Source organism: Columba livia, chromosome 3 (genome assembly GCF_036013475.1).
Source record: "Columba livia isolate bColLiv1 breed racing homer chromosome 3, bColLiv1.pat.W.v2, whole genome shotgun sequence".
Lineage (NCBI taxonomy): Eukaryota > Metazoa > Chordata > Aves > Columbiformes > Columbidae > Columba > Columba livia.
In genome coordinates this window covers 119,133,517-119,148,136 of record NC_088604.1, presented here as the reverse complement: position 1 = coordinate 119,148,136, position 14,620 = coordinate 119,133,517, and the positions used below count along the sequence as shown (strand labels likewise).

The window sequence follows — 14,620 nt, the reverse complement described above, 5'->3', positions numbered from 1 at the left end:
TGAAGCTCGTTAAATAATTCTTTATCCTTTAAGAAATTCCCATTAATCTCTGACCAAGAAGAGCAATAATAGGTTAGTTAGTCATCATATATAAAAATCTGAATCATTTTTACAAGTATCTTTAATGGCTTCCATTAATTACGTGACTTCATAAAAAAGCTACCCCTCTCAAACACAGCATCCTTCCATTCTTCAAGAGGATCTAATTTCTGAAATAACTGAAATTAAGGCACTGATGCTTTGTTTGGGCAAATTAAGCAGAAAAAATACTCACACAGCTGAAGCAGAAGGTACAGGAATCATGTGTTCTATTAACTTGTCAGCTACCTTAGTATTATTAGCAAAATTTTACAAATCAACCCGTGGACTGCTGTGATTAGTGTTACACCAACAGCAAAATATTCCATGTGGGCTGGGTTGTGACTGTGGCTGCAGCCCAGGTGAAGATGAGACATGTCGCTGCTGCTCTTGGCTTTGCCCCACGTGCCCTTGGCTCAGCTTTTGCGGTGGTTGCATGGGCAACATCGACAAGGCGGTTACCCAAGGGCACAGCACTCCCATCCCACCTCACCCCCATCCCATCCCCATTCCACCTCCATCCCATCCCCATTCCACCTCCATCCCATCCCATTCCATCCCCACCTCCATCCCACCCCACCCTATCCCACCCCCATCCCATCCCATCCCATCCCATCCCACCCCATCCCATCCTGCCTGCCCTGCTCTGAGGAGTGTTGTGTTTCCATGTGCTCAGCAGCATTGGGGGCATTTTGGGGATCAGATGATGTTTTAGCTTACTAATTCTCTGATCAAATGCACGTTTTTGAGTGGGCAAAAGTGGTCCCATCAGGGCTGGACGGGCAGGCAGGACCAGTCCTTTCGAAGGCAGCTCTGATTTCTGGCACATTAAAGTGGCTGTAGAACCACAGCCGGGATCGTTACATTGTTCATTCCTTTCCTCTTGCTCTTTGTTGATTTAAGTATTAGTTTGCTACCTTAAACCCACAATAAAAGGCAACGTTCTCTGCCCTGCCATCAGAGCTGCACTGGACAGTGTTTTCAAAGCTCTTTCAAAAAGGCATCTCCTCCACGTTCATCTGTCTTCCTCTGAAGACACCGGAGGTCCTGAGTGACGGGATAGAGATTTTCAAGGTCAGATGTAAAAGAAGTAGCCTCTAACCCTTCGTGGCCTCTTTAAACCCTCCCATAGTCCATAGGTTGAAAAATGCTGAAAAAGGAAGGATTGTACTGAAGCCTCTTCCTCCCCTGTTTTATTTCAGGTCATGTAACTTTGCTCACTCTTGTGGAAAGCCTGAGGAGCTCCAGGAGGGTTTTAAAGAAGAGATCTTCTCCTGTTCAGGTGAGTAGTCATGAATTAGACTCTTGAGACACTAAGGCAGTACAAATACATAAGCAAATCATTTGATTACACATAGTGTTAAAAGATACTAAAAATACTTCTACTACAGCTAGTGCTGGATTGTTACGTATTTACTTATTTATCTCAATTTATGATTTTTTTTCCTTTCCCTGGGAAGTGAAGACTATCAACAGATAAGGGAGAGAATTATCTGCTTTTGTATGCAGTGTGAGTCCAGTACTTGGCCAAGACCCAGATCTATTGTGGCAAGAAAGTAATAGATGAACTAACTAGGGACCCAGACTCTCTGGCTAGTGTCCAAGAAACATTAAAAAACGTAGTACTGCACATAACAAGTAGGAAGATGCATGCAAATGTTGATGTCTTATTGAAAACTGTTAACTTATTAATATGTTGGGTTTATAGACACACATTTGGATTTTAAAACCTGCTGTCGAAGTTCATGCCCTGAAATTACCTACTGAACTATATGCCTGAAATAATATTTAAAGTGGTGCCACCGGTGGGGTAGTTCTGAAGCAAATGATACTTCTGGATCCGTAGGGCTAGACTGGTTCTTTTGGGAGCGTCAGCTCTGTGGCCGTGGTCCAGTGCAGCTCTCGGGGACGTTTCTAAGCAGTGGTCTCACTTTTTTCTTCACTCTGTCTTCCCCACCTGCAAAGAAGCAAGTCGTACATATGATCCACAGGAGCTTTTCATACAGGTAGGAGGGTTCATGTGAAAGGTGTGGGTCAAGAGCTTCGTGTGGTACCCAGAGATCTCCTACAGCCTTTTAGAAGGGAGATCCTAAGAGCATTAGAGATTGAGGATCGTTGCCTAATAGATTGAGGATGACATTGATGCCAACGCCTAGAATAAATCTTATTCCTCTGAGTCTTCTAATGGGTGTAAGATATGGCTCATATTATCACATCTGTGTTGTTCATGACTTCAAAGTCTGGAGAGCATTAAAGTTTTTCATGTGGGTCTGGTTTGTTACCCATCCCTGGTAAGATATAAAAGGTGATTCAGTCACTCGTCTTGCAGACAGCAAATCCACTGAGCAAAGTGTCTGTGATTTCACAGAGCTACTGGCTGGAAGAATGGGTGAGGAAAGATGCTCGAGTCTCTGTTTCACTGTGTATTTATATATGAGCCAGCTGCAATCCAGTTCTTAGTTACTGTCATTCAACTGGTAATGCAACCCCGAAATGCTTTTATTTTAATTGCCGAGGCATCCTTGCCATTTTCCATGTTGATCTGAACATGCATAAGGTTCTTTTGTGGCACACTCAGCAGCACGTGCAGAGCAGTTGCGATCACAGAAGTGCAAGGAGCAGACAGAACCGAACACGCTGGAGAAGGAGGTGAGCTCCAGTTGAGAGTTCACATGGAGCAGACAGTGCTGGCCAGTGAAGCACTACAGGAATCTGAAAGGATAATTTCTTTCTGTGGTAGGAAGCAATAAGCAAACAGGTTCAGTGATTGCACTTTATTCACAACCAGAACTATCATCTTCGACACTAACTAGATGTGTCAAATCCCTGGGTTTTTTTATGTTTCCACAGTAGTATTTAGTCTCTTTGCCTCTAGAATCATTATTTTTCAGTAGGGAATAGCTTACTGTTAGGGCTAACAGGTAAATGGTGGGACTTGGGTTTTGATTTTTCTTATCTGACCTTCCTAACTCCCTCTTCCCCTCTGATTCATGCTCCCAGTTTGCTTTGAGCTGGAGAACCAGTTTCATGGTTGTTGTTGTACTAAGTGAGCTTGCTCATACAGTGGGTTTTTTTCTAATCTCTCAACTCGAATTGTTGCATGCAAATTGTTTAATAAATAATGTTGGACAGAAAAAAAAAAGGGGGGGGGAGAATAGGTATTAATTAAGAAAAGGATTTAGGCTGACTCAGGCTCATACATGAGACAAAAGGTTAAGTAAATGCCAAGGCCGCTATGCCTCTTCAAACAATGAATATTAGTTTTAGAATCATTAATGTCTGCTTAGAAAACAGAGTCATACTGGAGACTTGCATGCCAACATCACCAAGGCCAGGGCTGTTTCTTTTCAATCTGAAGCTAAATTATTCTCCAATAGAGGGCTAAATGTATGCAATTAACAGTGCTAGGTAGGACAACGGGGAATGGCACTTTTAATATGTAGCCAAATTGAGATCAAGTTTTTCTTTGAATCTGGTAGTTCGGACATTTAATATGCACAACGAGGCTCTGCAACAGAGTTAGTGAAAAGAAGCAGATAATTAACTCCTTCAGTGCTTGTCAGTGGAGACACAATGATTAGCCCACTGTTTACCAATTCCTGTCTTCTAAAATTGCTGGTTCTACAAAAACAAAGGTTTTTTCAAGTGCCTTCCGCACATGGGCAAAGATTAAGACGGTTGTGTAGTTTTTATCAGAAACAGGATTACTGCATTATGTTTTTAAAGAAAACTTCATCCTGGGAAATAGTAGTTTCTCAGGTTGGGGGGAGTTGAGGTTGGCACAAATGTGACCATATCCGCTTAAATAAAAGTGCGTACTCCATTCTGTGTTGAAAAACTAGGGAAGACGAGGCTGAAAGGCTCAATCATATATGTTAAATAACAAATAGCAAAAGACTTTTTAAGCGAGTGAGTGACTCTCACCAGTACGAACGCAGAAGTCAAAGGTGCTTATTAAAACTTCCCATCACCCTCGTGGAAAACTATGTTCTGTGCTAGACAAGACATGTTACTTACCCCATTAGCATCAGCCATTTAGTATGAGTGTACCTAATAATAAATACTTCATTCTCATCCAGTGATCTCCAGGAGTATGAATGTATTTGTTCCCAGTTGAATGAAGGGAAGTGAGGTGAAAGGTGGTGATTTGCATAAGGCAACTGAGTTGAGCAGCGGCCAAAAGGGTCTGAAGCTCAGCTCTTGATTCCTAGATAGTGCTAAACTGTAAATCCCATGGAATTTGATTGGGATATCTCTAACGTACAGTTTTTGACTGCGCAAGAAGCCAAATCAAATTGTCCCTGTGTTTTTAGGGCTAATTTGACTCTGGAAAGTTGAAACCTGCAAAGTTAAAAAGTATTTTTACTTCTCGTTGTATCTAAACAAAGTCTGTACTTTGCTGTTCTGGGTTCTGCTTGAGCTCAAAGCAAAAGGGTAACAAAGCTTTCCAAGCAGCGCATTTGGTTGCAGCGGTGACTCCCACTGAAGTCAACAGCCACATGCAAAGAAATCCTCAGCTTTGAAAATGGTACACTTAAATAGCTCGAGTTTTGTTTCTAAGGCTGAAGTGCTTTACAGCTCTCATTTAGCTGAGTAAATACTATTATGCTGAAGTCCTTTGCATTGTCATCAACAGAAAGAGGTAGCTTTGCTCTAGGGCTTGTTTCAGTGAAGGGTCTGTACTGGAATGTGTTGTATTTACATTTAATATCTGTGCTGTGTCTAGATCACCCTCCTCGGGTTTCTGGTGCTTTCAGGAGTGAAGAAAACACTTCTGGAGAATGGGACACATATACTCAAGCCCAACTCTGAGCCTTCTACTTTCCTTTCAGGCTTTTTATCCACCGCTGCTAGAAAAGAGCAAAGATGCAGACAAGCACCAGATTCTCACTGTCTGATATTGAGCTTCTCTCTCCATGAGTGGTTTAACAGCTTGTGCTTAGGCATGACCCTGAGTAAGAGATACATACCTGAATGTTGGAAGTTAATGTATGGAATATTTTAGCTATCTATATTGAAGTCAGCTTCATTAAGACCATTTGGAAAGAATGAGCGTTTTCTACTTGTGAATCTTTATATTTTACTTGCGAGAATTCTATTTCTGGAGAACAGGGCTCTGGATGACTAAAATTTGCTCTCTCCTACCTGGCTGGTCTGACTGCTGGGAGCACAAGTGCACTCCAGCAATCCGAAGGTCTCTTAAGTGAGGGCACCACAGTGGTCCCAGCTGCGTGCAGGATCTGAACTGACTGAGGCCACCTAGGAACAAATTCCTTCTGCCTGTAGCTGCTCCACTGCTTGGCAAAGAAAATCTCCAGGTTGCTTAGTGTTACGGCGCAGTCACACTCATGATTTTATCCCTTATGGGTGCACCTCAGCACACTCTGTCCATCCTGACAGGCGCTATCTATTTACTCCTCCCTCCAAGCATCACAATTGCCCTTGCGGCAACACTGTATAGACCAGCTTGGGGCAGGCAAAATGGCCCCAGGCCCTTCTCCTGATGTCAGTAACCACAAAATCAGATAAGATTAGCGTCCAGATTGCTACACAAGGAGGTGAGATTGCTGAGTCTTGGGAGCAGCCTGGCTGTTTCCTTCTGCAATGTGCCTTTTTGCACAGCGACACGAAGCATCCTTGCCTTGTGCTTGTTCACCGCGGTGATCCACCGCAACGACCAGCGAGGGGCTGTGGTCCTGGTGCTGTAGTGATGGGGGCATCTGGTATATATATATATATACACACATGTAAAAATGTTTGCCTCATACCAGCAAAGGAATCACTAAAGCAGTAAAGGAGAAGGGAACTAAAGCTGTATTTGTGTGAAACTGTTCATAGAGGTATTACTATTAAGGTAGGTTCTGTTGTGTTATACTTTTGGTGCTGACATGCTTAATGTGGCGGTGGCTGTAAGTGCTGGGCAAGCTCAGCGAGCGCTGGTGAGCACCGGGAGCCCTAAGCCAGTCCCACATTGATCTTGCTGGCTGCTCCAGTCTCTCTTCCCTCCCTCCAGGCTGCTCCAGGCCTTTCTCTCATCTCCTTCCCCCCAGCTCTGATCTGTGTTCCCTCAGCTCCCCCCTGCTCCTGCGTCACCACCCCACACAGGCACCGCTCATCAATCCCCCACCACTGTGAGGATCCGTGGTCTGGTTCCCCTGCCTCCCAGCCAGGTGCCACCTCTAACCTCACCGAGCACCCTCAGGGCCCCTTTTCTCATCTTTTACCTTTTCTTCCTTCGTGCTCCTGCTTCCCCAGATGAGCCCTGTCCTGCTCCCCTAGGTGTGACAACTGCAACTGGCATCTCTCAACACGGCTGCTCCTCCGCCCCAGCTCCCGGTCAGGCAGGATTCAGCCATCACATCTCACCAGGGCATGGAGGTGCTTATGTTGAGCTCAGTCTTTCCTCAGGAGACCTCACCCAGTTTTGTGGCGTAACCTGTCCCATCAATCAACACGTCTCCGATTGTCGACAGACTGGACAAGGGGTTGGCTCTGCTCTTTGCAATGTTTAAGCCTAAGCGCCAAGTCACCAGGACACCGTAGACTATTGGGTTCCGCTCAGGCATAATTCCATCATTACCATTGATTTGTTCGCTCACGCTCCCCACGGTGCTTTTAATCAACTCTCCATCTTTGTGCCTTCACACCTTTACGCTTTTCATGATTGGCTCTGCTACCTTCTGCCTCTGCAATGAAATAGTACCATAGAAATCCTCCTGCCTCTTACATACATTAACAATTCCATTTCTTCTCTCTCTGGTCCAGTGAAGGGATCTCCCTCACCCACAAAGGCACCGCTGTCTGCAAAGCACTTTGGTAAGCGCACAGGGAATAGCTTCTATTCATTATTCCTCAAAGTCCAGTACAATGGGTTATAATTAGTTACTGGCCTCTTTGGTTTACCCTACCTTCAAAGGCTATTTTATAGCTTAAAAGCGAAGGGATATGCTGACATTAATTTTGACTGTCTTTCTGTAGCATTGTACAGAAAAGATAAAACTAACACGCAGGTAAAGTGCTAAGTAACTCACTAGCCAAAAAAAACAAAAAAAAAAGCTAGCAAATAGGGTCATCATCACATTCATTTCATAAAAGTAGCGTGGTGTTGTGTGGTGTTGGGGAGAACTCATTAGCCTTTTTGTTCTGCATTATCACCGTCATTTATCAGCAGCTGTATCACATGTCACAGCTGCTATCCTTTCTGGCATCCAGCATGGGACCGAAGGACTCCCAGAGACGGCTGAGTTTCGACGCCAGGGTTGTGCCGCGTGATGCACTAGGCACTCTATTAATTGTGGCAGATAGAATTTTTTCCAATATACTCCTAAAGGGATACTCAATAAAGCAATGCAGTGTGATTTACCAACTCAAAGAAGCGTGGACAAATAAACCCACATCACCGGCCTGTCCTTCCTTCCCCAAAACCTTCGTTAGTTTGTTAGCACTTAAAGTATTGCAGGTTGTTTGAAAACAGAAATAACAAACCCAAACCCACAAGTGGAAGAAAACAAACGTTAGGCTAATGAGTCCACACCAACATGCAAGCTGCTTTCAGTGAAAACACTTTATTTTAGTCGTGTCGCAAGTGATGGTGGCCTGTTAAATCTTTGAAGAAGTCCGCTGCTTCTTTAGGCTGTGACTCTCTGATCACTTTTGTGCACACATACCCAATTCTTCACTGCAGAGTTCAGGGAGTAGTTTCAGAAATCAGCTAGGAGCTCCTTCATTAACCTAGTCCTTTAATTATCAGGTGATAATTGTCCACATCTTTCATCAGTGCAGAAATATGCAGGAAGCGAGAAAACTACAGCCTTGTTCAAGCAGCTGAAGTTGCAGTTATCAATTTGAGCCAGCACTTCAAGAAAATATCTCCTATATAAAAGTGGTGCACATCTGCCATCCCATTTAAGAGAAGAGGAAGTATTTTGTGTGTTTAAGTATTTTGAGCATCAGAGCAGGACGTGCAGAGGCTGATCCTGACCCTCCAGACTTGGGCAAGTCAGTTAACCCTGTGACTCAACTGCTGGGAGCAACAGCGTTTGCTTACCCCCCAGGCAGAGTGGGAGGATTAATTAATATTTGCAAAGTGCTTTGAAGATGAAAAGCAGCATGTTAAATGCCATAAAATATTATTGATAGTGATAACAAGCTGATAATTTTGGAGTGTATGAATCTTTTCTTCACCTTCTCAGCAAACTCAGAGCCTGTTGTTGAAGCGCATGTTGTCTGCATTGGACAAGTGCTGCGGTTCTCAACAATCTGTGTGCAGCTGCATGGGGAAGGTCGACGCCAAGAAGTAGTGATGTGTAGAGTATAGGAGTATATATATATATAGAGAGAGAGAGAGAGAGAGAGAGTATAGTGTGTTGCCAATAATGGCTCCTACCATTACCCTTTAGGGTTTTATGCCAGGAAAATCAGGCGCTGGTGTCAGCCGCAGTCAAGAAGAAGTCTGTCAACGTATTTAATTTGAAACAAGAAACAGTTTCAGGCTTGTATGGCCCAGGTCTTTAAGGCCAGCTTTCTGGCATTATGAAAAATGTTTTTCCTTTGAAAACTTTAAGATCTAAGAATTTTGTCTGGCGTGTAAACAGTAGGACTCTCATGAAGAGTAAAATTTATTTCTTAGCTTGATAGGGTCAAGTAACTCTAACTGGGATTAGCTAATGTTTCACAGAACCTGATGTTTTTGTGGCTGGGGAATCCCTTGAGGAAGGAAGATATCCACATTTGATGAAAAGCTCCTAATAAAATTAGATCCTACTTCTGAGCTTACGAAAGGAGAAATGTAAAGCAATGAAAATTAAAAGCGTATCTCTGGTATCTTTTAAAATCCTGACAAGATAGTGATCTGGAATTCACTGCCCATGATTTTTGCCCGTTTTTCTGACCCATCTCCCCGTTCACATACAATCCTGCACACACAACCCTTGCTTCTTTCTCCAGTCAGATGACATGAGTCATGTCTCTCTCATTTTCTTCCTCAACACCCCCTCTAAATGAAAGAAAGAAAGAGAAAAAGAAAGAGAAAGAAGAAAAAGAAAGAAAAGAAAGAACAAACAAGCAGCAGACAGGCTGTGGTAACTTGCCAAATCCCAAACTTACTCCGGTGAGTTCTTGCTGAAGAAAGGAACACCAGCAAAACAAAGGATAATCTCCAAGGTATCAGATAAAGCTGTCCTATTCCCTTAATCTCTTTCTGAATTATTAGTGAAGACCTGGGACATTTCTGAAAAAAGCAGGACTTTTTTTTTTTTATGAAAGGGAAAAGGCTTGTGGCTTTGACAATTTGTTTGTGGTCGGAAAGCAAACTTAGGGGCCAGTGTTCTGGCTTTTACATGAGCAAAACACGAGACAGTAAAAGGAAAGTAGAAATAAGAGAGGATGTGTTGAAAAAGGGGAAAGTGCTTTTATGTCTTTAACTGTTTGCTTCCCTCTTTGTGAGCAATTAAACTTTTCACTCTTTGAAGGACTGGAAACAGGAAAGATTATCTGATTCTTTGCACTGTGTCCATTTTCTGTGTTCCTGGAATATTCTTTCTTTGTGCAACCTCTATGAGGAAACTTGCTTGCCAGAGACACCAAAAGGAAGACTTAGCACTATCCTTTTCTTTTTTGTGGGGCTGTCCAAAGAGAACCTTTACCATGCTTGATAGTGGTTTCTAGAAGCAAGCTAGATAGTTGAACAAATGGGGCGGAATATATAAGGTGAAAATACAGGTGAGAGTAGTGATTTCATTTACTGTCTGGTGTACAATGGTGATGTAAAATCTACCTGTCCCAAATCTGGAATTAGATCACTCTTTCTGGTTCGTTGCTGGTGCAGCCTGCTACCTGAAGCTCTAGCAAGGGCACTGCTCAGGGTTTTTTCTTGTTCTTTCTTTTTCCCCTCCTATTTTTTTTTCAATCCCCAGGTTGCTTTAATCTGTAATATCAGCAATAATCACTGTAGTATTGTTGCCTAGGCATTCTTGAAGAGTCAGAAGTGGACTGTAATTGAAGAGTTCATTACCAAGATCAGTTGGCTCCTTGATTACAGTGGCAAGGTGAAATATATATCCTCACCAAAAAGCAACTGCTAAACCTTTAGAGAAGTCACCCACTTTTCACTCTTTTTCATTAGGACCCCGACAAGCTTGTCAGCAAAATTAAAGGTATGTCATTCACATCGTGCATGCATTGCAAAGGACTATAAACCTGCCAACCTCTTTGATGAAATAAAAGGGTTTTATTTATGATTCATGTAGGAATATGAGGTTATTTTTATTCTGTCAGTACACTAATAATCAGACAAGAGCTCAGGAAATGAGAAGGCAAACTGACAGGGAAGGTTCTGATAAAGGGGAACCCTCTAGGGTATTTTGCCCCCTTAGTAATCTCCTCCTTTTTAGTGCGAGGTTATAAGCATGGCATAGCATGGTCTTGCAAGTAGCTTGGCTCACAGGAACAAAGAGGGTAACTACCCAGCAGGACTTGAGGTATAATTCCACAAAAACAAAGAAAATACTTCCACCAGAGAGGTCTGCATTGCTGCCGTGATGTGAACAGAACTTCAGTCTGGTCTTCCAGGAGCACAGCGAGTTGTACCAATCCCCTTCTTTTCTACTTGCATTCCTGTTGGGCAACATAACCAATCCTAACAACAACAAAAAGAGACTATAAACCTTACACGGAGCCATTGAAAATTTGTGAGCTATTTGTTTTGTACTAATTTTTATGGGACCCAAAGCAGGGCATTTCTCCAAACGCTCCCAGTCTAACTCAATGTGAGCTACAGTGTAAAGGGAGGACGGGGAGGTCGCTCCGTTCGCAGTCCCTGGGCAGCACTGATGCTCGCAGAGTATCGAGGTGGTAGGCTACATTTCAAAATGTGTCTTTCCCTGGATATTTCAAATGTCTTGGCAATTTGAAGCTGGTTTAGTTGCATCCCAGCTTGGCAAAGCATCTGGAAGTGCATTTTGTGCTTCTTGGTGGAAGCTGTCATTCAATACCACAAGCACAAGCATGATTACAGAAACACTCCTTGTGAATAAAAAGGTATCGCTGTATTAGCTGGCTGGCCTTAAGTACGGTAGTTTGCTGAACAGTGGTGTGCTGGCAGGAAAACACAGCCTAGCAAAATATATGCAGGATGAAGTGAAACAAAGTTCACCGGAGGAAGGAAAATAATACTAATCCTTCATTCAATAAGTAGTGAGTTAAGTACATTTTGTGTGTTGAAGAAACGTAAAAGCAAAGGGAAGAAAGCACACATAGGAAGGTGGTGCAACTGCCTTCCTCTCTAAAGACAACATATGGGGCATTTAGGTATTAATAATACCAGGAGCTATACCCAAGCTGCTAATACAAAATGCAGCCCCTGGTTTAAGGTTCCACTGAGTTTCTGAGTGTTTGAATTCCCTCTAACCAGAGAATCCCCTTGAAGCAAGGGACGATGCTAACATTTTCATGCGCTGTTTAAATCGTTGAGTAGACCTGCAGAGGATAATAACCAGTGTTTAAGATGAGATTATGTTCACTCTACAGCGCTGTGATCTCTCTGATAATTTTCCATATTCAGATTTGTGCCTCACACAGGTTTTGGGAGTTTGGATTTAGTGGTGTGGGGCTGGCTCTGGGAAGGTGAGTTCTGATCCAGGTATCAGAGATGCACTAAGCAGACGTACTCTGGTGGTTGGGCTTGAAGCCTCTGCGATGGTTTTGGGACTCTCCAGAGTGACACCTTGCAGACCCTTGTTGCTTGTCGATACCATCCTACTGTTGCTAAGATTAGGGGTAATTGGTTATGCGTGTGTTCCTTTTAATGGAAACCATAAATCGCAAAGGGCCTCAGATAAATATAGAGACTGATTGCACTGCTGCCTGCAATGTTTCACCTGTTCCTTTTCTGAGCCTCATGGTACTTTCTGGGTAATCACTTGCTTTTTTTCCCATGGATAGACATGGAATCGGTGTTTCTTCTTGATAGTGTAGGGGTTTTCTTTTTTTTTGCTTGTTTTCAAACAGCTACAGCAAAAGGATTTATAACAATTTGAAACTCTCGATGGCAAAATCTGCTGCCATTAGTAAAGGAGCTTCAGGACAGGGGCGGTACTTGAAAGTATTTTCAGTGCCCTCTTGAAAATTGGTTGGATGTCAGGGGCTGGAAGCAGCGGGATCCTGCTGTTTGCACAACACTTGGTGCTCGTCCTTTCTGCGAAGCGAGCCAACTGGCAAGAGTTGACTGGGTTTTTGACTACTGTGCAATGCTGAAAGGACACAGAGTAGCCTCAAGGTGTTGCTGTCCCTTTAAAAACCTCCTTTCTTCTGTTGACTCGGTGATTTACAACAAAGCATAATTTCATTTCACTCAGCTAATTACAAACCGCTCCTTTCCAAACTCTTGGTCTTTCCACACAGCCAAAGGCATCGCTAGCAAATCAGACCGAAGGTTTAGGAGGTTGCGAGGCTGCAGCGCTATTCCCCGAGCAGCCGAGTGCTTCTCCTCGTACCTCTCAAGCCGCCATTGTGCTGGAAAGCAGAGCAGGCAACTACTTCATCAGTCTGAGATTTCATTCTCGTGGAGCACAGAGGTTCATTATACTTACTTTATCAGCAGTAAGGTTTACTGCCGAATCCATGAGAGATATTCATGTGAAACATGAGCAGAGAGAGAGGCATTGCATCTTTTCATTAATAAGCCCTCTTCTGGGATCCGGCATTAGTAAGATTCAGCGGATCATAGAGCACAGGGGTATCATTTTTACATGATTACTCTAAATTCTTAAACCAGAGGCTTAAGAGAGAGGCTTCTCACAAAGGCAGCTGTGGGAATTGTTAAGTGATTGGCACAGCACTCACGATGGACTGAACCACTCCGGGTACCTCCAGCCATGAGGGGTACCAGCAGGTGTTTTATTACCTGCCATCGAGGGAAAAGTGGAAAAGAGTGTGTGAGACAGAGGAAGATGTGCTAACCCTGCGGAATATCTCTGTAGTTTGGTCTCTCCTCCTGAACAAAACTCTTGCCCATAATACTGATGTGGGGCTATCACACTGCATAGGCTAAGCTGTTCCCTTCCCTTAGCTTCTTTGTGTCTGGGCTAATTTTTAATCGGTCTGATCCTACCTCCTTTAGTGTGGCTACTAAAATAATTCATTTGCAACCTCCACCCCTAATAATTAATTTTTAACTGAGCAGAGGGTCCACCCAACATGATACTTCTGAGATACACTGTCTACACATGAGAAACTTGAGGTGGCTCAGAGGATTGGTACCCAACTGCAAATCTTTGCTAGATTGTGAGGTTGATGACATCAGCAACAGAGAAAGACACCTGTGGGTTCTGGAGACCTACTCTTTCTTCTTGATGTCACTATGTGTTTCTTCTGTGATTTCACGCCATTCCATCCAAAAATATTGCCTTGTGCTCCCTGTGTCCTCGCTGTTCCGTTCCATCTTCTCAGGCTGTGTGTAAACTGAACTCAGGAAGTTGATGTGGCTGAAATAAAAACTCTCTTTTTTTCTCTCCCTGGATTAGTTTTCAGATGGATAAGTTCCTCAGTCAGTTCCAAAATACAGATGCACAGATGCTTATGCCAGCGTGAGAAAAGGGACCCCATAGGGACCGAAGGGACAGGGCTGTTTCTGTCATTGACAGCCAGCGGTGTTGGCTGAGCTTTGGCTTCCAGTCCCCATTTAGAAAATGGAGCTATTAATAATTCTTCACTTATTTATTTCTTATTATATGAAAAACTCAGTGTTCTCCACATACGTTTGCATTTATCCATAGAGCAAGATCACAGAGTAGGCATTGAATCTATGGAAACTGCGCACAGCTTGGGTGGGTAGATGTGCAAGAAACAAAACTCTCGTTTCACCAAGAAACACTTTGAGTGGGAGATCAACTTGCGAATCAATATAGCGAGTGAAAAGTGTGATGCCGAACTGCAAACCACGACCTGTCTGTCAGCCTTCAATCTTCTCTTGTGAATCCATACCTGCCCGAAAGCATTGCTCCGGTTGCATTTCTTTGCTGAGCGTTGGCAGGAAAATCCTTCCTGCGCTATTTCCCCAACATGTTGAAGTCCAGTTGCAAAACCCTCCAGCCTGATCCTGATTGCTAATAGCTAGAGATTGTTTTAAACTCTGAAATTTAAAAGAGAGAAGAGCATAGAAGACTGTAAGAGCCCTATGACACGAGCCATACTGGAGATGTCTGAGGTATCCTGCCATAAACTACTTTGAGCCTTGGTGTATGAATTGATTTTCAGGTTTTTAGTTAAAACTCATCTTAGGCAGGGATGTTCCTCTTTGAGAAGACTTCTTTCAATCTTGCACTTTCTACAAGCCTGAAAAAAAGAGAAACAAGAACCAAGAAGGTGAGGTCATGTGGGGGGCTGAATAATCCAGATCAAACAGCAAAGAACACCCGATCAGAAGCCAACACATTTCTCTTTTCTGTATCTCTGAAATTGTTTGGCAGACTTAATTAGAAACAGGTGCACACTATAATATTTATTGCAACAATGCATCATTTTTGTCTGTTTCCAAGGTCATCAT

General features: G+C 43.2%; 1 protein-coding gene across 11 annotated transcripts in view; it reads left to right on the top strand.

Moving 5' to 3' along the window:
- Positions 1-14,620, top strand: part of LOC110362494 (uncharacterized) — a 480,683-nt gene that overhangs the window by 440,254 nt on the left and 25,809 nt on the right. For 9 of the 11 annotated variants that reach the window (XM_065059403.1, XM_065059406.1, XM_065059405.1 and 6 more), the window contains one exon: positions 1,281-1,360. In XM_065059403.1, coding sequence (XP_064915475.1) covers positions 1,281-1,360 — 80 coding nt within the window. Of the gene's footprint in view, positions 1-1,039; positions 1,153-1,280; positions 1,361-14,620 lie in introns of all 11 variants that reach the window. The other 2 variants (XM_065059412.1, XM_065059409.1) reach the window with 1 other exon arrangement.